General features: G+C 39.7%; 1 protein-coding gene across 1 annotated transcript; it reads right to left on the reverse strand.

Moving 5' to 3' along the window:
- Positions 1-4835: 4835 nt before the first annotated feature.
- Positions 4836-22771, reverse strand: amy2a (amylase alpha 2A). Its single transcript, XM_028592923.1, has 10 exons — positions 22568-22771; positions 12884-13058; positions 12189-12335; positions 11557-11754; positions 10553-10783; positions 9733-9866; positions 9293-9515; positions 9071-9192; positions 8810-8935; positions 4836-5074 (listed from the first exon to the last, which is right to left on the reverse strand). The coding sequence occupies exons 1-10, from the start codon at positions 22627-22629 to the stop codon at positions 4885-4887; spliced, it is 1608 nt and encodes a 535-aa protein (XP_028448724.1). The 5' UTR covers positions 22630-22771; the 3' UTR covers positions 4836-4884.
- Positions 22772-23370: the final 599 nt, after the last annotated feature.

Genomic DNA, 23370 nt, shown 5'->3' on the forward strand with positions numbered 1-23370 from the left:
GTCTGCGTAACTGTGGAATTGGAGTCCGTGATTTTGAATGATAAGTCCAAGGGGAATCATATACAGGATAAACAGAGGGGGACCTAGCACTGAACCTTGAGGGACTCCGTGATTGACCGGTATGGTATGGGAAGTACAGTTGTTGATGGATATGAATTGAGATCTGTTGGTGAGGTAGGTGTAGCCTTAATGAGATATGAAACTACACTTACAATGTATAAGGCAAACAATATACCTCCAGCTTATATAGCAGTGCATACATACATACACAGGGACAGAAAATTCAGAACGTGTATAGTAGTCTACAAAAAGTTTCAAGAAGTCCACTCCTCTTAAAGAAGTTCCAGACCCTGCATTATACTGTAGTAAGTATGTCAAAGTAGCAGTAATGACCTTGATGATTATGTCACTGTGCAAAATCCAGATATGATGGGGCCATTCCAACACATCAATTATGAGAAGCGTTTGTTGAGGTAATGTGCTGCACGCAAGGCAATGGGTGGGGGTGGACGGGACCTGCTGCACTATTCATGTCACCATCTGCTTCCTTTCAGAAAGTCTTGCTCCACAGGCCTGTGGGCTCTGGAACCAGGCCGTGGGCTGCGTCCCTGGTCCAATTCCTCCAGCAGTGCTTGTAGTCACTGCACAAACATGTGATTTAGACCATCCAGATCTGCTGCCATCACTGTTTGGTCTCTTCTATACCACCATGTACAATATAAACAGACAGGAAGAGCACCTGTGCAATTGGAATCTGCTGGAATGGGGAGAGAATGTAAGGAGCAGGGGACTTCCACAGCAATAACAAGGATCAATAAAGAAAGCACAAGGGCGACACCTGAAAGGGGTCCTCACATAAGATCACAAAGCCAACACATGAAATATAAATGCTGCTGAAATAGACAGGATTTCTTCTTGGAACAAATTTCCAAAGACCAAATGTGCTTTGTGTTTCCAATCTTTTCAGTCTGTGTTAAATCCCGTATCTAAGGCACTTCTATTGCCAACATGAAGGAAGCCGCACAATTTGTCTTAAGGTGATTAAGACCTGGCAATGGCCTAATTGAAAGCCTTAGTTTGCACTTCTCTGAGTGTGTTTGTAAAGTAAATCCGTGCTCTGGTTAAATGTAATTTCCACAGTGAATATCTATGAGAGGGGGTTATGTATCCTGATGGAGGCATCTTATCAGTATGCAAATTGAACAGCTCATTTTGCTCATTATATTAAATGAGCCGCGACTGAATGAGTTTGTCTCAATTATCAATTTCACAGTTGTGCTCGGCACCTCTTTCACAAAATGGTATTTTAGATACATATTGGAGTCTGGGTATAGATTCAAGGCTAAGTAGGGTTTGTCACACTCTGCATTTAGGATGCCTGGGGTACAGACACACACACATGCACACCACAGACTAAATATTGGCCACCCTGTGGGGTGTCAGCTATAAAAGATGACTTAGCCAGGCAATGATATCATTAAAGACTAAAGCAGAGAAATGTATGAGGACACAAAAGGCCAACCTTCACGTTGCTCTGTGTGCTGCTGTATAATCTGTTGGTGGGGGGTATGAATAAGCTCCCTGCAAGGACAGCAAAGGTGTTGGAAAAGGGTAACTGTGACAGACCAATGTACTAATGTATCAACATAATTTCGAGCTATTTTTTATTCTCTTTCATAGGATTAAATTGGAAAGAGCATGTTTTTTTTCCAATTCAAGTTCAGTTCAGTGTACTAAATGTGTAGGAATATGCTTATTACATACAATTTTGCTGCATCATGTACAGATGATTATTGACCAATGTGACACATGAAAATATGCTTATTGTGGTGTGTAATTTCCTAATTATGCATGGGAATTAGTGATTACATTCTTATTCAATTAATTTCAGTTTCCCTTATGTAAAAAAATTATAATAATTGATGAAAATCTCTTTTTTAAGAGAGACCTTGCCAATAGGGAAATATGAAAACATTATACATACAATACAAACAACATAAACAGGCTAAGACAATGCTCACATGCTATAAAAGAGTATGAATAATATCCAGTCAAGATGCAGGTATGACCAGGCCTATACTGTACAGTACAAGTTGGGCCACTAAACAGAGATATGGAGTGACAGCTATAGGGTGAGGAGGCTGAAAGCTTGACAGGACTCGCCAGTGACCAGAAAACTGATGAAGATTCTTGTTAAGAGCTTGGGATCAATACCGCTTTTCACTTTGTCAGAATGATTAGTTCAAAAATGTGAGGCTAATATCATACAAATGGACAATGAAGGCAGGGTCTGTATCAGCTGGGAGCAAACACTGACAGCTAAACACTTCGCAGTTTTACATGGATTAAGTTTGTATGAGCGATATGGTCATACATCATTCACCTGTTTTACACTGTCATTGACAATATATATAATTCATGCTCAATTCGTAGAATTAAACATCAATCATGAATTCTTTTCACATCTTGAATAATTCTGCATTGAATTTCAAGCAGTTAGGAAATACATTTCAAAGAGAGGAAAATGTCTCGTGGACTTTTTGGAAAACCTTCTGTTTCATTGTTCTTGCTTCAATACTGCCCCCATGTGACATGAAGCTGAATGTTACCCAGGTACCTCATAGAATCATGATATGTTGTGTTCATTATTACTGCAAAAAGATCAACACCAATCAGTCATCATGCCATCTAAATTCAACTTTTTTTCTTAGTTCAAACTATGTTCAAAGAGCAAGGTAACTATTTTGGATTGAAAATGAATTTGTCATTCTGCAATTTAATATATTTGACATTGTTGCCCCTGTTCCTGGTCTTATCAGAGCACTGCATGAACCTCACCTACACTGTCTTTTTGACTTTCTCGGGGCAGAGTGAGAGACAGCTGAATAGATCCAAAAACTCACTTGCTTCATCTTTAAGTTGATGACTCTTGTCTTTCTCCTTGGGTGATGTGACAGGCAGGTCTGGTGCACCATATGAAATATGAAACAGGATGGGGACATCGTTGACAGCCATGTCACAAAGTATCAGTGAGGATGACAGGACCAAAGACCCCAGTCTGCTACGCTGACATCTCTGCAGCTAATCAGAAGGTACAGGCCCTCACAGCTGCCGGACCAAAAGTTGGAGAGAGGGTCAATTATTTAGCAGTGGCAATATGTTGAGGCTAGTCCAACGTTAAGGTCTACTTCCATCCTTCTTCTGTACTCTCCGTCACTTTGACTTCCTTGCTGGCACATTTTGTGAACAAAGATTCATCACTTGCCATAGTGCTTTAAATTAAACAGAAATTCACAATTTACAACAAAATTAACAACAGGACTGCAACATTTAATAGACTTTCAGAAGTGAGGAGAATGCAGGTGTACAGTATAACCAATATGTTACTATTGCTTTCTATTATAATCTGAATATATGATTGACACTCTAAAGTGGTTTAACACGTCTATGTATTGTGAGCATACATTACAAACCATATGACCCATCCGTGTTTACAATGAGTACATAAGACTCTTTTTAATTCATCGCTACGTTACTTTTTCTTTCTATGAGGCATTTAAGAATTTCCCAGGTTTTCTCTGCGCATGGGTTGACGTTGCCATGACAACCGAGATGAGCTGAATGTTCTGGCAGGCATCACACATCTGGTAGCTAGCACTCTAGTGTCACCGGCCCAGAGCTGCTGACAGTGGAGACTCAGTAGGTGGGCTGGGAAGGTGGAGACAGGAAGAAAGTGAGGGTGATGGGGCAGGAAGACGGGCAGTGGAAGGGAGGAAGTAAGGAGTGAGAGTTGGCTCATTGGCCCTCTGGGCCCCAACGCTGCAGTAATGACCGATGCCAGGATTGCACTTCACACTCAAACTGAAGTGGCAGCAGTGTGATGGCAAGAGTCGTCCCTGTGCAGGAGAAGAATACAAAATGCAGGAAGGACATTCACAGGCATCACAGGTCTTGTTCAGAACACTCAGAATGTATAACTGTCTGATTAAAAAGCCTGTTTAAAAAAATAAAAATAAAAAAAATAACTCATTATAGGTAAATCTGTGTGTATCTGCTCCAGTGTAAGCTGCAAACATTAGCATGTCCTGCTAACTAGCTTACTACTAGTAGTATTGCTGAAACAGGCAAATTATGTCATTTGCAAACATTACATTTGTAGGATAACATTAAAAAGTCATTTTGAAACAGAATTTTCACTTTAACTTTAGCATTAGCTTACATTAGCTACAGCTGATCAAATCTTTTAGCGACAGTTGTCTTTTGAGCCAACAAAATCGATGGTTGTTGTTAGAAATGAGCAGCATTTGCTCATTTCTGTGTGAAATCGTAGTCCCATTGTTTTATAATTGACTGTGAATTTTGAGTGGTAAATCTGGCGCCATTATCATTGTAAATTGCATATGTGAAAACTGAACGTTTTAAGCTGTTTAATCTAAAAGCTGATAGGCATAGCAACAGGACAAGGCTCTGCAAACAGTCAGCTCATTTTAGAAAAAGTCTTTCCATTTCAATTTACCTGTCTGACTTTACCTTAAATTTACCAATATTGTTTGAGAACCAAATTACTGTTCTGGTCATTATTAGAGTTTACGCTCTAACTGTGATCTCCACATAAAGTGATGTAATGTGCATACCCTCAATAGAAAAGTACATTACCTAAACTTCTTAGTTTTCCACACATGTGATACTGCAGTCAGTTCAAAGAGAAACTTCAATGCAGTGACAATGGTGTGTTACAGATGCAACAGTGCACATTTTCTCTAAAACATTATGTAGTAAACAAACAAAAATCAATGTTTTTAAAATGCGTTTTGTATCAGTAAAAAAGTTCATAATTTAAGTTTGAAAGTTTAAAAGATTTATTTAAAGTTGTACATGATGGTTTTACAACTTGGAGTCAGCGTGAATGGCAACAAAGGGGTCCTCATCTCTGTTGCTTATCTTGAAGTGGGCCTGGCCATCACCCCCAACATTGATCTGCTTCCCAGTGCACCTGCTTTCATTCTTCTGGCCAGAAATGATGTCACAGTAGGTGCCACCAGGCATGCCAGTTTGCAGGGTCACATCCAGGTCCCTAAAGGTGAAGATAAGGTACATATTGTTTTTAAAACCCCCACAATATCAAAATGAAACTGTTCTATTTAGCTGTATTTTCTATTAAAACAGGATACAAACAGGTGTAAGCCAATCAAGATCAATTAGGGAGAGAAAGGCAGTTCCATTTCTTTTCTCTCCTTATTGTGCATATAAAAGAAAAATGAAATTAAAAACAGCTGTACATGCTGCCACACATTTGCAAATGATAAATGTTAAACAAATGATAAATAAATATTTAAAGGAAAGAAATTAAAATAATTATAAATTAAATAATAAAAATTAAAAGGGGATAAAAGATATAAAACAAGGAAAAGAAAATATATTACAGTAACATATTTACACAGCCTATACACTGTATGATAACTAACATTTAACATTTACATAGTGCTGTACTCCAACAGAATAAAAAAAAAAAATCATAAATGAGGAGTACCTGTGAAGGGAAGCAGAAAAACTGTTCCATAAAACTGGACATCTGTATCTGATTGAAAACTGGCCAAGATTAGTTCGGTACAAATGACTTGTACAAATGGTTCGATAACAATTTACAAATGGTTCGATAACAATCATTCTGAGATCTAGTTACAAAGAAGTTGTGACAGGAAACAAAAAGTGAATTGTTACAAAATAGAAACACAAAGGTACCTATCTGTTCTCTATTGTATCGAGACTATATCTCCACCGTTACATATTTCATATGTACGGGGATGATCCTCCTGAGGTCAGGTACGTGGATACTTCTTTAAGTACACACCGGCTTGCCCAGCGACGAGCATTACAGCTAGAGTAAGTACCGTTCTATCAAATCTTTTCTGTAAACCTGTTCAAGGCCACCTCTTTTTGTTTGATTTTTGCCTATTTGCCACACCCACATGGAAAAGCTTATAACAGAAAGACTGCAAGACCAAAATGCATGTATGATGCTTCATTTGAAACCTATATTGTATTCTTCTAGTTTCTGGAAATGTGCTTGTTTGGCATGTGATTAAAACACAACTTAAACTACATCAGTTCAAACATTCAAACAGGGTTCAAAATAGTTTTGTTGGTCCTCGTCTAAAATAAATCCTATTTGCATGCAGAACATGACACAAACCTTCTACATCTTGTCAAACAACACCTGTATAAAGTTTCAAAACTCTAGGCCTAACCTTTTGGGAGCTAGGTGAGTTTTCAGTATTTGGTGTCACTGGTGTCACAGGTGTCCCTGAACCTCTCCAAAACCTCTCCAAGTGACCAAATTTTGCCAAATGCTTTTACTCACTTCTATATTAGAAAAAAAACATACTAAAGCCTTAAGATGGCTTACAAAACCTTTTTACATTCATTCAAATGCTGTTTAAAGAAAACTTTGTGATCCTTTTGAACTGAACGATTGCGTGGAATTTAACCGATCTAGCAACATATAGCATGTCCATATTGACAAAAGGTTTGAACTTTTGTGGTTAAACGGTTATTATGAAACATGTCCGAACTTATGTAAGTTACGTAACTGGGGCGCCGGCGCCCTGGTGGATATTAACAGGGTAATAAAAATATGGGGTTGAGGCTGGATTTGTAAGTGCTTTCCCATAATATATTACCACAAGATATAGAGGGATAAATCATAGAGTAATATAGATCCATAAGGTTTTTTCTAAGATGTGTCTTATCTTTATACCAATATTTATGGCAACTTTGTTAGACATAAGATATGTGTTTTTTCCAGTTAAGCTGATCATTAATGATTACACCTAAAAACTTAGCATGGGACACATATTCAATCACATTATTATCAAAAAGAATGGGACAAAGATGATCTGATATGGTTCGATTTTTAGGCTTGAAAATCATATAAGCACTCTTTTTAACATTAAGGATGTAAGACTTAATAGGAAGTAAGAAACATATTGGTATTGTCAGCATATAAAGTGAAGAGTGTATCTTTTGATATCAAATGCAAATCATAATGTATATGAGGACCTAGTATGGAAAACCAGACTGTATGATGAATTAGTTCCATTCCAAATTACATATTGTTTCCTGTTGAACAAGCTTTTAAACCAATTAAGTTCAGTACCTATAACACCATGAGCCTGAAGCTTATTTAATAATATATTATGATCTACGTTGGCAAAAGCTTTTGACAAATCAATCAATTGTTAATTCTTTGTTGTCTAAAGCTGTGACTATTCTGTCAGCTAATTGGACCAAGACCATAGAGGTAGAATGCTTTTCATGAAATCCATATTGATAGTCATATAGTAACTTCTTATCTTTTAAGTATTTGATTAATCTATTATATACAAATTTTCAAGTATTTTAGAGAAACATGGTAATAAAGAAATTGGTCTGTAATTTTAAAATAATAATGGACTGTCAGCTTTGAATAATGGGATAACCTTGGCCCATTTAAGCTGGTCTGGTGCAACACCTGTTTGAAAGGAACAATAAAGATGTGACACAAAGGATGTAGTATATTAGGACATGACAGTTCTATGTAATAGAAGAAACCAAACAAGAGAAATATTAAAATGTTTTATTATTTGTTGGAAGTTTTGTATACACCTAGTAGTGCATGTTTATAACACAATTTGTTCAGGAGGTAGACATAATGTGATTTGAAAGACATAAGAGTCCAGTGAACAATGTGTGAGATATATTTCATAAAACGGTTAGCTCAAATCAAGCAGTCTGATTGGTTCATGGCCGTGATATACAGCATAATAACCGAACACCACCGCTATGATGTTTTACTTTTTGCTTTGCACAATAACTATCACTTCACTTCTGAAAAGAAAATATTAGACTAACAAACCTGATACAAAATAGAAACATTTAAGGTTAACTTTGACGTCCTGAGTAGCCTAACTATGGACGAGTGGATTGAGCAGTACCCTTCTCCTAAGTACGGAGCGGCGTGCTCCGATCAGCAGGGAGCTCCTTGCACTGATGGCTCGATGGCACTTCCAGGCAGCGCTGTGACCGCTCCCTTCAAGGCACCTAACCCTAGCCTTAACCCTAACCCTAACCATAAGCAGTGCCTAATCCTAGTGCCTTCCAGGCAGCGCTGCCTGGAAGGAGCAGTTGGGGGCAAAAAACACAGATAAACGCACTGATGCCACGGTGGAAAGCCTTGAACACCATTTATCTGCACACACTGTTATGACACAGATAGAGCTGTTTAAAATCAGCAAAGTATCCCTTTAAGTGTACGATATATTTGTCGCAGTACCTTTCCGTCAGACAGCTCTTTTCAACAGCGAACTGAAACTGTTATCTATGCCCATCTCTAAGCCACCAGACTCAATTTGACAAAAACAATAATTTTACCTAGCAGAACATGGGAGTTGCTGGTCTACTGCTGTCTCGATTGGTTAGTTTGTTTAGCGTTATGCAAAAGAAATATCCTATGCTAGCTGTTAGTGTAGGCTAATGTCACCTACATTATCAATTGCCTTTCTAAGTGCAGACAGCCAGCCCAGGAGGGCCTATTTTATGGTGAACCTTTTTATTCGCGTCAGACAGAACAACTCCCCTTAGCTGTGATATAATCATAACATACCACGGCCTGTCATGAGCTATTGCTTAATTTGTCTTACAGTCTGTAAGATGCTGACATGCATCAGCATTCAGTCCTATACATTTGGTTAATCTGGCTATTGCTTGATTTAAGTAGGTGAAATTATTATTTTGTCAGTAGCAGTTAGAGTACTTAACAAATAGTCCTTACCAGTCATCATTGTTGAAGACGATGAATCCACGATTACCACGCCCAAAGGCAACCTGGTTGCTCTGGTTGTCCCACCAGTTGGAGTGAGGCTGTCCATTGACCACATTGCGGAAAATAACCATGTTTCTAAAGGGGTGATATAAAAAAATACAATCATAAAGTATAACGTACACAGTTTTCAACTCCATACAACCAAGCCAAAGTGACTCATTTTCTGTGTGTAAGGTCAACAGTTCCCTCTCTTGCTTTTTGGGGACTCACTTGATCTGACGCCATCTGTGCTCACACACCCATCCATCTCCACAAGTCTGGTCAGCGTTGATAGGAACAGATTTGGTGGATCCATCTGCATGGCTGGGAGGGCCTATCCAGTCATTCTCATCCTACAAGATAATGATGGATTAATGAGTTTAACAAAAAATAATTCTAAATAAACACTATACATTGCATGTTATCATTGTTCCTGCTTAAAGGAAAATCTACCTTTCCATTGACGATTTGGCGGTTCCAGCGGAAGCTGGACATCACCCTGGTTACTCCGTAAGGGTGGGCCAGCATGTAGCCAACAGCCATCTTGTGGAGCCTGGAGTCCCAGAAGGTAACAATGGCTGCACCACCGGCACCGTGGCCTCTCTGGTTGTCGTGGTTGTCAATGAAGACAAGAGCATCGCCATTGGGCATGAAACCCCATCCCTCTCCCCAGTTCCTGCACACAAGATTATAATTTTACAAATCAGGAGTTCACTTCTAAAACATCCAAGTTTGGACACATAATTTTCTCTCAAAAAACTAGTAAGTAAGAAATTTGGTACAATCCAAAAATGTATGCAGCAAAGGGAATTGTAACTATCTCATGGTTGAATACATATTCTAATATATCCATTTCATATATGATTTAGGAACATCAGCAGAAAGACAAATACCTGGTGTAAGACAGCTTCTCGCCATTCCACTTTCTGAACACAGTTCCCAGTTTGGCACCATATTTGAACTCAGTCACTCTTCCCAGATGGAAGTACTCTCTGGATGTGATGGGCTCACCTCCCAAGTCAATAACCTAGAGGGAAATCAGCACATAATCCACATCATCCATAGTATTCAAAGCAGATATGGTTTAGATTAACTGCACCATATCATTGAATTTTGGATTGACAAAAAGTAATCATTCGTTTTTAATTCAGCAGTAACAAGAACCATATTTCTGCTGTTAAACATTCATGTTGTTAGTGAAGAGAGGGATTTTTGAGATCTTAGGCTATTTTAACAGCTTACTACCTTTGCTTTTTGAGTTGAACACTTTCAGCTTTATCCTTTTATACTATAGGATCAGTAGTACCTGTATTTGTATCTGTTGACTGCTGTTTTGCAGTCATAAATGTTGGTTATGTGGGCGGTTTGTATCTATCCAATCACATCCTAGTATGTAGATCTCAGCTGTCCATTGTGTATTTGAATACAAATTAGTTTTACTAGCAGCAATTTTGTGTTCACTGGTACCATGTTTTCCAAGTTGAAATAAGTTCATGCAGCCTCTATTTGTTTGGCAGTTGAGTTCAAATATCAACAATCTTCATGCTGCATTGCTTACTGCACCTTTAATGGGATGACATATGCATCTATAGTATATATGCATAACGCTACAGTAAACTACAAGTTGCGTGTTGGTAATTTGACAATTTTTTTACCATTTTGGTGTGAAAATAAAAGTAAACTCCTTAAACAAAACAATAAAAAAAAAATTACCTCCTGGAAGATGAAGGGTTTGGAGCCATTAGGGAACCACGTGGTGTTGAGGTTTTTCAGAAGACCGTAGACAGCAGACAGGTCACCGGGCCACATGTGCTTGCAGGCATCCACTCTGAATCCAGCCACACCCATGTCAACCAGCTTGTTCATGTAGTCAGCCACCTTTCCCCTTACGTAATCTTTCTCCAGGGCGAGGTCCAATAGACCGACCAGACGACAGTCACGCACCTGGAGCGGCAAATATACATTTACGTTGCAATTATTTGTTGTTCTTGTTTAAAACTCCTCAAAGTCACAGAAATAGTCAATGAGAGGGTTGACATGGACATGAATAACCCGTTTATGGTGTTTACATGAGCACAGAGAAATCAGGTTATTCATGTTCCCTGTATAAATGATAAATAATAGTAAATTAGTTACTGATTACTGTATTCTCTTTTTGCAGGCATTACGTGGAAGCTTCTGACTTAAAGGCAGGGTTGGTAATGTTAAAAAGCAAGCAAGATTTGAAAGTAGCATCTCTTCTGGGCTCTAACCCCTTGCCCTGCCCTCGGGGCTCCGACCCACACACAGACGTGCACGAGCACTGATGCATTGCTGCTTCAGAGCAAAGCGGAGAAAGGGCCGCAATTATACTTGATGCCGCATTCACATTATAGGCAAACACCTAATATTATCATACCCAATGTTTAAAACAAACATGACTACAGTTAGCAATGCTGCGATGACGCACATTGAGCTCAGGCTCGTACACGGCAAGGAGGCATTTAATTGGTTCTTTTCAAGCAGACAACGAGTGAATGGTGGACGTTTTTACAGGATTACAGCATTTATTGATTGTTGTCAGGGTGTAAAAAACATTTTAAACAATTTATAAAACGTGTATATTGGAATAGTTTCAAACCCTGCCTTTAACACTCCCTTTCATGAATCTTTGAATGGGGCGAAAAAGTGCTTAATAAGCTGAAAATTACATCAGTGTTTCTAGTGACATTCATTACCTGATTGACATCACCATAGTTCTCAATCTCGCCACTGCCAGTTCTGCATTTGTTGTCATTGAAGTCAGCTTTGCTAAATGGGACACTGGGGAAGTCCCTCTTGCTAGCACTGAACCAGCTTCCACATGAAGAGTGGTTCCCCTCTCCACCGCCAGAGCCACACATGTGGTTGATGACAACGTCCACATAGATATTGACCTAGATACAAGATGTAGGTGCAACACAATTGATAAACATCTCCCTTTTATCCCTCTTCACTTTCACTTTTATTAGCACATTCATTCTCAGGTGACAGTAGTATGTCAAAGCTGCACTACTCACTATTAGTTAACTGTGATGTTGGTGGTCTAGGAACTAAAGAATATTACTCTAAACAAAAAACTGAATGATAATTCCTTAAGACAGACGCATTAATTCATTCAATTGATGCTCTTTCTTCAACAATATATTTTGTTCTAAAATGACAGGTGCCTGTTATGAAACAGTTAGATATTTATGCATAAAGCGTCAAGTGTTATGAAATGTATCTGGTAAGAATTTGTTGTGTTGTACAACGCAATAGATTTATGAGGTGCTGTCAAACACAGAAGACCATTGTTCCTAATGCCTTTCACTAAATCATTGTAGTTTACCCCAACGTTGTTGCATCTGGTGATCATGTCTCTCAGCTCGTTTTCATTGCCAGATCTGGAGCACAGTTTGAAGCCGATTGGTTGGTATCTCTGATACCAGGCCCTCCAGGGATGGTCTAGCACAATGTGCTCACTTGGAGGGGAGATCTGGACACGAACAGTAATCATCACTTTTAACACAGGAATTGTCCGAAGACCGAAGATCACTGTAAATAGGGTTCTATTTAATATACTAGCAATTTTCTACATGAACTTCAGTTTAATCTTCACAAGGAGTACTAATCAGCCTGTGTAAACAGGATGACATCATCAGGCTTATTTCAGGGAAGGCTAATAAAAGTCATTTTAAATGTGCATTATGGTAAATGTAGTGTTTGGAGCTTGATCCATAATAAAAGTCAGAATATGTCTATTTCTGATACATAGATTTACCATTTTTCTCTTGTAAGTCCCCCAACTTTATGGAAGTGAAATACTAAATCACTGGAATACCCCTTTACATTTCAATGATTGAGTTTATGACACAATGGATAATATAAATGTAAATGTCTTTGAACAGCTTGTTTGTACTGCCCTACATGCATCTTCAACATGCATTGTGATTATAGACCTCCTCAAAATAGAAAAATAACTGAGTATCCTCCTTCTCCAGACTAGAACCTATTACTACATATGTTCAGCCGTACTGTACATACCTGAACTCCACCAAAGCCATTGGGACCCAAGAAACGCTCACACTCTGCAGCAATGTCCGCCCAGCGCCACTCAAACAGGTGGACGATTGCCGTCCTGCCGTGCCTGAAGTGGGAGTTGTGCTGGGCAAGGCCGAGCCCGAACAGAGCCACCAGAATAAACAACCTCATGCTTTTCCTAGATGAACAAGAAAGCCACTCTCACAAGCTGCCTCACTGTTTATGTCTATTTATACTCATTTTATCTCTCTCGCTCTCTCTCTCCAAGACCAATGAGAGAGCGACAAATATCAGCAGGTGCTTCTTTCTCACAGCTTTATACCTTGTTTCCAAACTGGTTGAAGGATAAATATTTGGCATGGTAACTTGGTAGCATGGTAACAGGTGGGCATAATGTCTTTACAGAAATATAGAAAAAGAAACTACAAAATACATATAAACAAATATATATTTTAGAGCTCTTACCAGTTAGAACAGAACAGGTTAGATTTATCCTGCTTCAGTATTTGTTCATGCAGTTCAATAACCAGATGATGTTGCAACAGTTTAAACTTTCCCTGAGTTACAACATGTTGATTTGAAAAAAAAAAATCTATCTTGGGCAAAGCACATAAAAGGCTGATAGAGGCAGGTAGAGTGGCAGACGGGTGGGAAAATAAATACAGTCAGCAACATTTACTTTTCCACATTTCTTTTAAATTTATACCTTAAAAAAACATTTGACTGTTTATGTAATGAAAAGACTGTCCTTGACATGTGATTGGCAATTATCCCTAAATGTTGAATAACGCTGATAATAGAGAGTTTAGCACTGTCCAGGAGGGAAATAACAGTATTTAATGTCAATGCTAAATTTTGAGTTTTTGTATGGACATTTGAAGTATACTTTGGATATTTTACAAGATATTAAAATGTATTGTTATGCTGTATCATCATTTGAAAGCTAAATATCTTCATTCAAGTACCCATCACATTGTGTAAAAAGATTCTTAACAATACAGGTTGTATGATCGGTTCATCAGGTCTTACATCTGATTGGTCATATTAAATTATCACACACACACACACACACACACACACACACACACACACACACACACACACACACACACACACACACACACACACACACACACACACACACACACACACACACACACACACACACACACACACACACACACACACACCAAATTTAGGAGGTGCAGCAGTTACAAAACATGACATATCTTTTTTTTTTTAACTTCACCGTGTTATTATCTAGTTTTTATCAGAGAAAACCAACAAGGATAAGTTGGGTGAGATAGGATAGAAGGTCAAATATGTAAAACAAGTTAAGTAAACCAGCCCTGAAAAAACACAAGCATTTTCCCTTGTCAATGTGACATGCTGTGTGCTCAGGATACAAATGGATGGTACTGCATAATGCTAATCCTCAAAATGACTTTACGTAATCAAATCAATGAAGTTGTTTCTATAAAGACAAACAACTTTGGGAGATAATCATTACAGTAAACCTTTACTTTTGATACAGTTTTTTTCTATTGCTAAATGACAGTGGGCACAACTGAAGCCACATGTGCAAAACTAACTACAGTCTGCACAGCAGCAGGTCATGTGGACCAAACTTTTTTCAAAACTCTACCCACTTATCCCATGGCTTTAACCAAAACGTGCACAACACTGTGGATTTAAAGCACTTTGTTCAAATGCTAACACACTGCTGTCAAAACTGTTAACGACACATTCAAAACAGAATAGATTTCATTATAGTGCCTATCAAACACTGCTGATTGCAATGTTAGCTGAAAGCCTAAGCAGGTGTCTTGTTTTAGACTAGTTAGTGAACATATATGGTATTTATACGAAAGCTCAGAAAGCCTTTTTTTGTATACAAACACCAAATAAGAAACCATTATAGACTGTACCGTTTGACAGAAACAGGTAAAAGAGCAAAGATACCAATATGTCCAGGTAAGATGTCTGAGGTTATATACACAGCTATTACAGTAAAAACAAAAATTGAAAAACACTATATCTTTACAATAGTAAAACTGTGTTTTTACTGTTTTTCAGAAAGTAATGGATGTGAAGGCAATGGAAACAACACATTCATTTGTATTTAGAGATGATGCAGACATCCAACGTGATGTTTTTTCCCAGTAATTCCATAAATTACTAGAGACAAAATACTATATTGAAGCAAACTGCTGATTTTCATTCCTTCTCCTACCTTAAGTAAAATTGTTATATTATAAAATCTATATTGTTTCCTTAAAGAAACTATTGAGTAGTGTAAAGTCACTCAAATTGTTCAAACTGTAAAGATGAAAAAGTTTGTAATTTCTGTATTGGTGTTTGACGCTAGTGTTTTTACCCTCAGGGCCTAATTTACTAACACTAGCGCAGTTTGCGCTGCGTCTGTTTATGCGAGTTCGGTAATAGCGCACGCTATGCTTCCACATTTTGCGTAGTATTTATCAACCCTGACACCCATCAGGCAATCAGCGTCTTTCTCCGCCCACTATACCGTAAATTGCGCTATAGCAAAGCGGTACTTGTGCTATGATATGGCTGAGTGCAGACTGCGATATTCCCACTGCTGATGCTATGACTGTTTGAAATTATCCTGATGCCAATATTTGTAATGTAGCGAGGAGTTTAACAACTGCTGGAATGGGATGTGAACGCTGAGTGGGTGATTCAATGTCATCTTTGATTTCTTCCAGTAACTCTAATATTGCATGGCTGCTTAATCTGTAACGCTAAATGATGTTGTGTTCACTGACAAAGTGTGATTCTTATGTTAAAAACATTTTCAGCCTCGCCTATGCCTTCGTCTTGCTCTAATTATTGTTGCCATTTCACCAGCGGCATAAAGGTCTACAAGGAAACTCGATTGCGGCTGGTTTAGACCTGCTTTTAAGAGGCGGAGAATTTCCCCCGCAGAATAGAGACGCGCTCTTACTGACAGTCTTTGTAAATACCAAGGAATATATTTAGGTGCACTTTGCGCTTATTCTCCCACCTTTTTGGGTGGAACTCCCACTTTCCCCACGACCCTCCCACAAACGCATATTGAAAGCACAGCTTGTCTCTTCTTGCTCATGTGGCAGACAATCTGCGGTTTTACCCAAGTGCACCCTGTTTGTAAATAGCCCGCATCGGTTACGTCCGTCTTTGCGACCAATTAGCGCCTGGAAACAGGCGCAAACGGCTTGATAAATCTAGCCCTCAGTGTGTTCTGAGTGACAGTGTGTGTTATCTCAGTGAGGATTGTGCATAGTGTTTGGCTACACTGAGCCTGTTTTGAGATGTGTGTTAAGAGTTGTGTTGCTTTGAATGAGTTTTGCAGGTGTTACATGTGCCTCTTGTGTGCGTCTTGTTTTCTCCCTTGTAGTATCTGAAGCGCCTATAAGGTTAAAGTCTGTATAAAGCTCAAATGTGCTGAGAAATCATGAGCACTGTGTTAGGGATGCAAGTTCAATGATTTTTCTCTCAGCAGAGTGATGTGTTGAAGACGATGTCCTATTTGATTCTGTGATTAGGTGGCTGAGTGGTTAGGTACTCTCCGGGTTTTGCAGAACTCGTCATTGATGCTGGAAACTTGATGTAATAAAACCTTTATGATCAAGTACAGTGTCAGCGGATTCCTCTCCACACATCACCACAGCATCGCTACTCAAAACACAACACCCTCTCTCTCTCTCTCTGTTTCTCATTCTGCCCTCCTCCCTATGCCTGTTGCACACCTGAGTGTAATCAGTGCTCAGTTTCCCATTTAGGGGGTGTCTTTCATTTTGGGCAACGATTTGGCTGGGGGCAAAGTGCTATTAAAACCTGAAGTAACTGCTGTTCCCCTTTCTGAACACCCAGATGGCCTGGAGCAGAGGTTCCCAGAGGGTTTCAGTTTGTGCTGTCACTCGTGCGATGTCTACGAGACAGAAGAAAGGTTTGCCTGATGACGGGGGCGAGGTGGAATTGGCTGACAGTTTCATGGCTGATTCTGACTTTCTAGCTTCCTCGCCAGCAGTCTCTTCTCCCGCTCCGCCTCTATCAGTAGTCACTCCTGTGGCGTTGGCGGTTTCCTCTCCTGATAAGGAGCCTAGCTCTACAGTGTGCATGTCACGGGAGCAGCTGATTGTTGAACAAAAACATGATTTGTCATTAGCTTCTTGTTCTGATACTGTCGTTCCAGCGGATGAAGTTGAGAAAACGTCCACCGGTTACTTTTTGAAGGACGGTGTGCTTGTGTGTACAACCCCAAATCAGAAAAAGTTGGGACAGTATGGAAAACAAATAAAAAAAGGAAGTAGTGATTTCTAAATGTATTTTGACTTGTATTTCATTGCAGACAATACAACAGTACATAATTAAATGTGTTCCTCATGATTTTCATTGTATTTTTCTCAAAAAAACAAAATTCCTATTTTGGTTCTTGCAACACATTTAAAAAAAAGTTGGAACAGTAAAACATTTACCACTTTGTAATGTTGCCATTCCTTTTCACAACACTTAAAAAGCATTTAGGGACTGAAGACACCAAGTGATGAAGTGTTCCGGGTGTAATTTTGTCCCATTCTTGCTGCAAACAAGTCTTAAGGTGGGCAACAGTACGGGGTCTTTGTTCTCGCATTTTGCGCTTCAAAATGAGCCACACATTCTCTATTGGAGACAGGTCGGGACTGCAGGCAGGCCAATCAAGTACCCGTATCCTCTTCCTCCGCAGCCAGGACTTTGCAATGTGTGCAGAATGTGGTTTTGCATTATCTTGTTGAAATATGCATGGACGTCCCTGGAAAAGATGTCTTCTTGAAGGCAGCATATTGTGCTCCAAAATCTCTATGTACTTTTCAGCATTAATGGTGCCATCACCATTAATGTTACCTTGGCCAAGGGCACTGACACAACCCCATACCATGACAGACCCTGGCTTTTGGACTTGTTGCTGGTAACAGTCTGGATGATCCTTTTCTTCTTTGGTCCGGAGCACACGGCGTCCATTTCTCCCAAAAAATACCTGAAATACTGATTCATCTGACCACAGTACACGTTTCCACTGTGCGATGGTCCATCCAGTACAGTTTTAACTGGCATTTGTGGATGTAACTACGTATTGTGGTACTTGACAAAGGTTTGCCAAAGTATTCCTGAGCCCATGTAGTGATATCGCTTATAGAGGAATGACGATTCTTGATGCAGTGCCGCCTGAGGGATCTGAGATCACGGTTGTTCAGCTTAGGCTTGCGCCCTTGTCCTTTACGTACTGAAATTCCTTCACATTCCTTGAATCTTTTAATTATGTTATGCACTGTTGAAGTTGAAATAAGTAAATGTCTTCCTATCTTTCTTTGAGGAACATTGTTTTTAAAAATTTCAATAATTTTCTCACGTATTTAATGGCAAACTGGCGATCGTCGGCCCATCTTTGCTCCTAAAGGACTAGACCTTTTTTTTGGAATGTGTTGCAGGTCTGAATGACAGGAAAGGATGTATATTTACAAATGAAATTAAGTTGACCAGACAAAACATTAAATATTTTGTGTTCACATTGTCTGCAATGAAATACAAGTCAAAGTACATTTAGAAATCACTACTTTCTTTTTTTATTTGTGTTTTCCATACTGTGCCAACTTTTTCTGATTTGGGGTTGTAAATGGATACTGCCGCATCTATCCGCACAGGATGATTGGGGGGTGGTGACTCAAATTATAGTTCCGAAGACTCACCGGCATGAAATTCTCAAACTTGCTCATGATAATCCGCTTGCGGGCCATTTAGAAGTGAAAAAAACATATGATCGCATTTTGCGGCGTTTTTTCTGGCCAGGATTGAAACGTGATGTGCAACAGTACTGTAAAACATGTAATTTCTGTCAGATCTCGGGTAAACCAAATCAAACCATTCCGCCATTCTCGCTTTGTCCGATTCCCGTCGTGACGGAACCATGTGAGCGAGTAATTGCTGACTGTGTTGGTCCTTTGCCACGTACAAAACCAGGCAGCAAGTTCCTTTTGAGCCTTTGTTTGTTCCTTTAAATGGAGGCCGTAACACAGGTGATGTGAACTGTTTAGCTCAGGTGACTGTTGGTAGCGCAGACTGTAGTTTGAGTTTTGCACATGTGACTCCAGTTGTGCGCACTGTCGTTTAGCAATCGAAAAAAACTGTAAAGTACATTTTACTCACTACTCTTCTTAAGTAACTATATGTAACTTTTAAATGTTTCTGAAACTGTGTAATTTTTCACCTGATGATCATAAATGAACTGTAACAGCAAACGAGACTACCAGTGAAAATAACACTTTTATTATATAGTTTTTATTAATGCCTTTGCACAGGTCCGATTTTTCCCGCAAAGTCACAAAATGATTTACGGCAGGTGGCTCTACAGTAACATATTCTGGTGGGTCACAGCTTTTGGCATAACACTGGAAAAGCCTATGCAGCCAGCTAAAAAGTAGCAGGAGATTTTTTTATATAGGCCTAATTGTATTTTAATTTTCTTTTAGAAGTTGTGTGTTGTAGTTATGGCTGATACTGGGGCAGGGCCATCACAGAGAAAAAGGAAATTAAACAAAGAACAACTAAAAGCTAATACAAGCTAAACAAAAGCTATTTTATTAGGCCCTTAACTACCCTGTGAATATGGCCAGAGACTATTTAGAAGAGACATGCCACTTCCTCAATCCTCAATACAACTAAATAAGGAAAACCCGGCGGTTGTATGCACATGTCCCGCCCCTCCCGCTGGAAAGCCAATCATCTGCTTTTTAACAGTCAAGCCGGGAAACAATTAAGCCTATCGTCTAAATGAAGCTGGTGTCGTGAACCCTTGCGCATGCGTAGTAACAGTATAACCTGTGGGGAGAAAAGGCGTTTTAAACCTTATTTTGGGACAAAGTCATCAAACTTTTTCAGCGATTTTTATCATATTCTACTGCTGTTTCTATACATGTAGTTTTTATTTCGCGATGACCAGCGAAAGTGCAGTTCTGACTCTCTGCCCATTCATTTAGATAGGAGCCTGGTCTTGTTAGTCCGAAATAGCTGCCCGGAGGCGTTGCCAAGATGGCGGCCGAGTGGCATGACTTGCCTAAAAGGACTTTGATATGGCTCTATTTGGAACAAGAGCTTTTCTTCCAAATATGGTATGCTGATGAATTTTCAGAATGAGCTACGCGCTGATTGGTTTGAGCAAACTACATAGAAACACATGGGAGATTCGACAGCAGGTCTCATTGCAAAGTTATACATTGTTTGTCGGGCTATTACGTTATTAAATTCACTTCTGAGACTTTTTTAAGCAAGAAATCAACTAAATAAAGCTCAAATATGGGCCGTTTAACGAAAATTGATGGCTTATTGCAAATTTGGTAAGACTGTGTGTCGGAGTTCAGCTGCCGGTGCTGCCTGTGTTGCTGCCTCGCTGCACGGCCTGCCTTCCTTTACACACCCCGGCCTGCCATGAGCTCAATTGAGCTCCGTTACGGCTTGCAGCCCACAGCACTCGATACCCGCGCAAAGTCACCGTTTTGGGGTTAATGGGCCAAACGTTAATGGAACAAATGCTCTGACAGAGCTCCAGGGCCTGCAGCTCCCCTCTTCCTGCTAGCTAAATGGCCCGTGTGTGAGAGTGATAGCGCGGTCAGCGAGCTTGTTACACCAGCTATCTCTTGCAACAGTTCCAGTTAATCTTGGCTGGCTGTCAGCATAACTAGCTATATTTACAGTTTGAATTTTGTCACGCCACTTATACAACATATCTCTAAAGGTCTTATAAAGCTAACAACAGTGTCCGATTTCAAGTTAATGAATTTTTGTGAAGATTAGGGGTTTCGTTATCTATGACTGTCCCTTCAATCTTAGCTATGTGCGGCTAGCTGCAAATCACAGATACTTAGCTTCATTTTTGGCGTAATTTCTGTATATTTACAGTTTGAATTTCATCACGCCACTTATACAACATCTCCCTAAATGTCTTATAAAGCTAACAAGGGTGTCAGATTTCAAATTAATTAATTTTTGTGAACAGTGGGGTTTTCGTTAGCTATGACTGTCCCTTCAATCCTAGCTATGTGTAGCTAGCTACAAATCACGGATAGTTAGCTTCATTTTTGGCGTAATTTCTGAATATTTACAGTTTGAATTTCATCACGCCACGTATACAACATCTCCCTAAATGTCTTATAAAGCTAACAACGGTGTCCGATTTCAAGTTAATGAATATTTGTGAATTTCAGAGGAATTCTAGGAGGAGCTAGCTCTCATTGATAGAGCTACATCCAGCCGCAGGCTCTATCAATGAGACTCGCGGACAAGCGGCGTTTATTTCCCCAATTGTTTGTTTAAGTAACTCAACACATTATAATTACACACATTAAAAGATTAACTGAAACCTGTGGTAACAGATGGCTGGCGTAACAAGCTCGCTGACCGTGCTCTCACTCACACACACCGGGCATTTAGCTAGCAGGAAGAGGAGAGCTGCAGGCCCTGGAGCTCTGTCAGAGCACCGGCGTTTAGTAGTCCATTATCCAAAAAACAGTGACTTTGCGCAGGTATGGAGTGCTGTGGGCTGCCAGTCGTGACGGAGCTCCAAGTACCTCAGAGCAAGCTGGGGTGTGTGAAGGAAGGCAGGTCGGGCGGCGAGGCAGCAACACAGGCAGCACCGGCAGCTGAATTCCGACACACAGTCGGACAAAATTTGCAATTAGCCATCCATTTTCGTAAAATGGCCCATATTTGAGCCTTACATAATAGATTTCTCATAAAAAAAGTTTCAGAAGTGAATTTTGTAATGGAATAGCAGAGATCTGCGCGACCTAGATTCGGAAGACTACCTTATCTCAGGTCAGTTGTGTAGCCTATGTAAATGTTGGGGTGTGACCGTTCTATTAATACACCCATGGGCTGACAAAGGTTCCGGTTTTTGGGAGGTTGACGTCAACTTCCAGCTTTGTTGGGATTCGCCCGTTTTCAGCGGCAGCTTCAAAATATGAAATTTTCATAGTAAAGGGGTATCAGTGGGACTTTGAGCTTCTATGTATGTCTTATTTACCCACCGAACTGTTGTTATTCAACTATGACAGGGTAAAATCGGTTTTGCATTCTATCACCCCTTTAACACAATAGTACATATTTGACCATTTAAATTTTAGACATTTTAGGGGAAGCTGAGCTTCCCTTGCAGTCTTAAAGAAATCGCCACTGCATTGCAAGTAGTTTATTTTAAAATGTACTACTCAATTACTGAAAGTAAAAGTACAAGTATTGTGTTATTTAGTTATTAACGAAAGCAGTCAAAAGTTTGAATATCATATTGTTTATATTATGTCAAATGTTTAGCCAAGGCTGTAGCCAAAGAAATTAACAAATATTAATTATATTATATTAAAAATAACAAATATTAACAAATACTGACATAAAATGTACAATTATCACACACAAGTAAAATGAACATCCTCTCCAGCACAATAACGATTAAAGCCCCAAAAAACGTATCACACACTAGCTAGTAACATGTGTGATGTACCCTACAGAAAAGCAAGCTAGCAAAATACTGATACACTAGCAGCTTCACATCACAGGGTCAAACGGTTAACATTCAGTACTCATTGCAGACTGAAACAACTCCGGAATAGATTAATCTGCTGCAACAATAGCTAAATAGAAAGAGTACAAACTTACATTGTCTCTGACTTCTGAACAGGCGACGGTAGCGGTAGGTTTCCACACAGCTTTGCTCTCATTGAGGTTGAATGGAGATGAAATTCGCCCTGACTGGGCGAGATGAGAGCGAATCGCCGAGGGGAGCGAAATAAAGTTGACGAAAGTTTAACTTGATTCAAATGAGGACCACTCGAGAACCAATCAGGTCCACGTGTTTGTGTTTGGAGGCGGGAGTTACAAAAAAAGTCTGACAAAGATGGCGGAGGTTATCGGCGCTGTATAATGAAAATGTTCTATGTGATTAAAATGTTTCTACACGAACATTGGTACTTGTATCAACACGAATTGTGATTTATATGACACACGAACTTAGTCAGGGCACATACACCACTGTATATGTTAGTTTAAACACTCGAACTTTACAGCTAGCCGACAGGCTAATCGCATGTTCGGACATTGGATTTCATTGTAAAGCCTAGCCAGGTAGCTAGCTAGCTAGGCTACTTGTGCATTTGTTTGATTACATGTTTTGGTGGCGAACATTGACGCTTGTAGCCAGGGGCGTCGCACCCGTGGGGGATGTGGGTGTTTTAACAGCCACACTTTTCCCGGTGAGAGATTTCAACACCCACACTTTTTCTGCAGTTTTTCCGCAGTTTTGTACAAACGCCTCGCGTCGAACTGCCGCCGTAGCTACGTCGTAGGCTGTGTGTAACGATAGCAACGCTCTGTTTTTCATGGCAACAGTGTGTACTTCGCAGCGGTCTTAATCATCCCGCTGCTCCGCGATCGCTGTCTGCACCCTGTCATCTCATATACCC

Source organism: Perca flavescens, chromosome 12 (assembly GCF_004354835.1).
Source record: "Perca flavescens isolate YP-PL-M2 chromosome 12, PFLA_1.0, whole genome shotgun sequence".
Taxonomy (NCBI): Eukaryota; Metazoa; Chordata; class Actinopteri; order Perciformes; family Percidae; genus Perca; species Perca flavescens.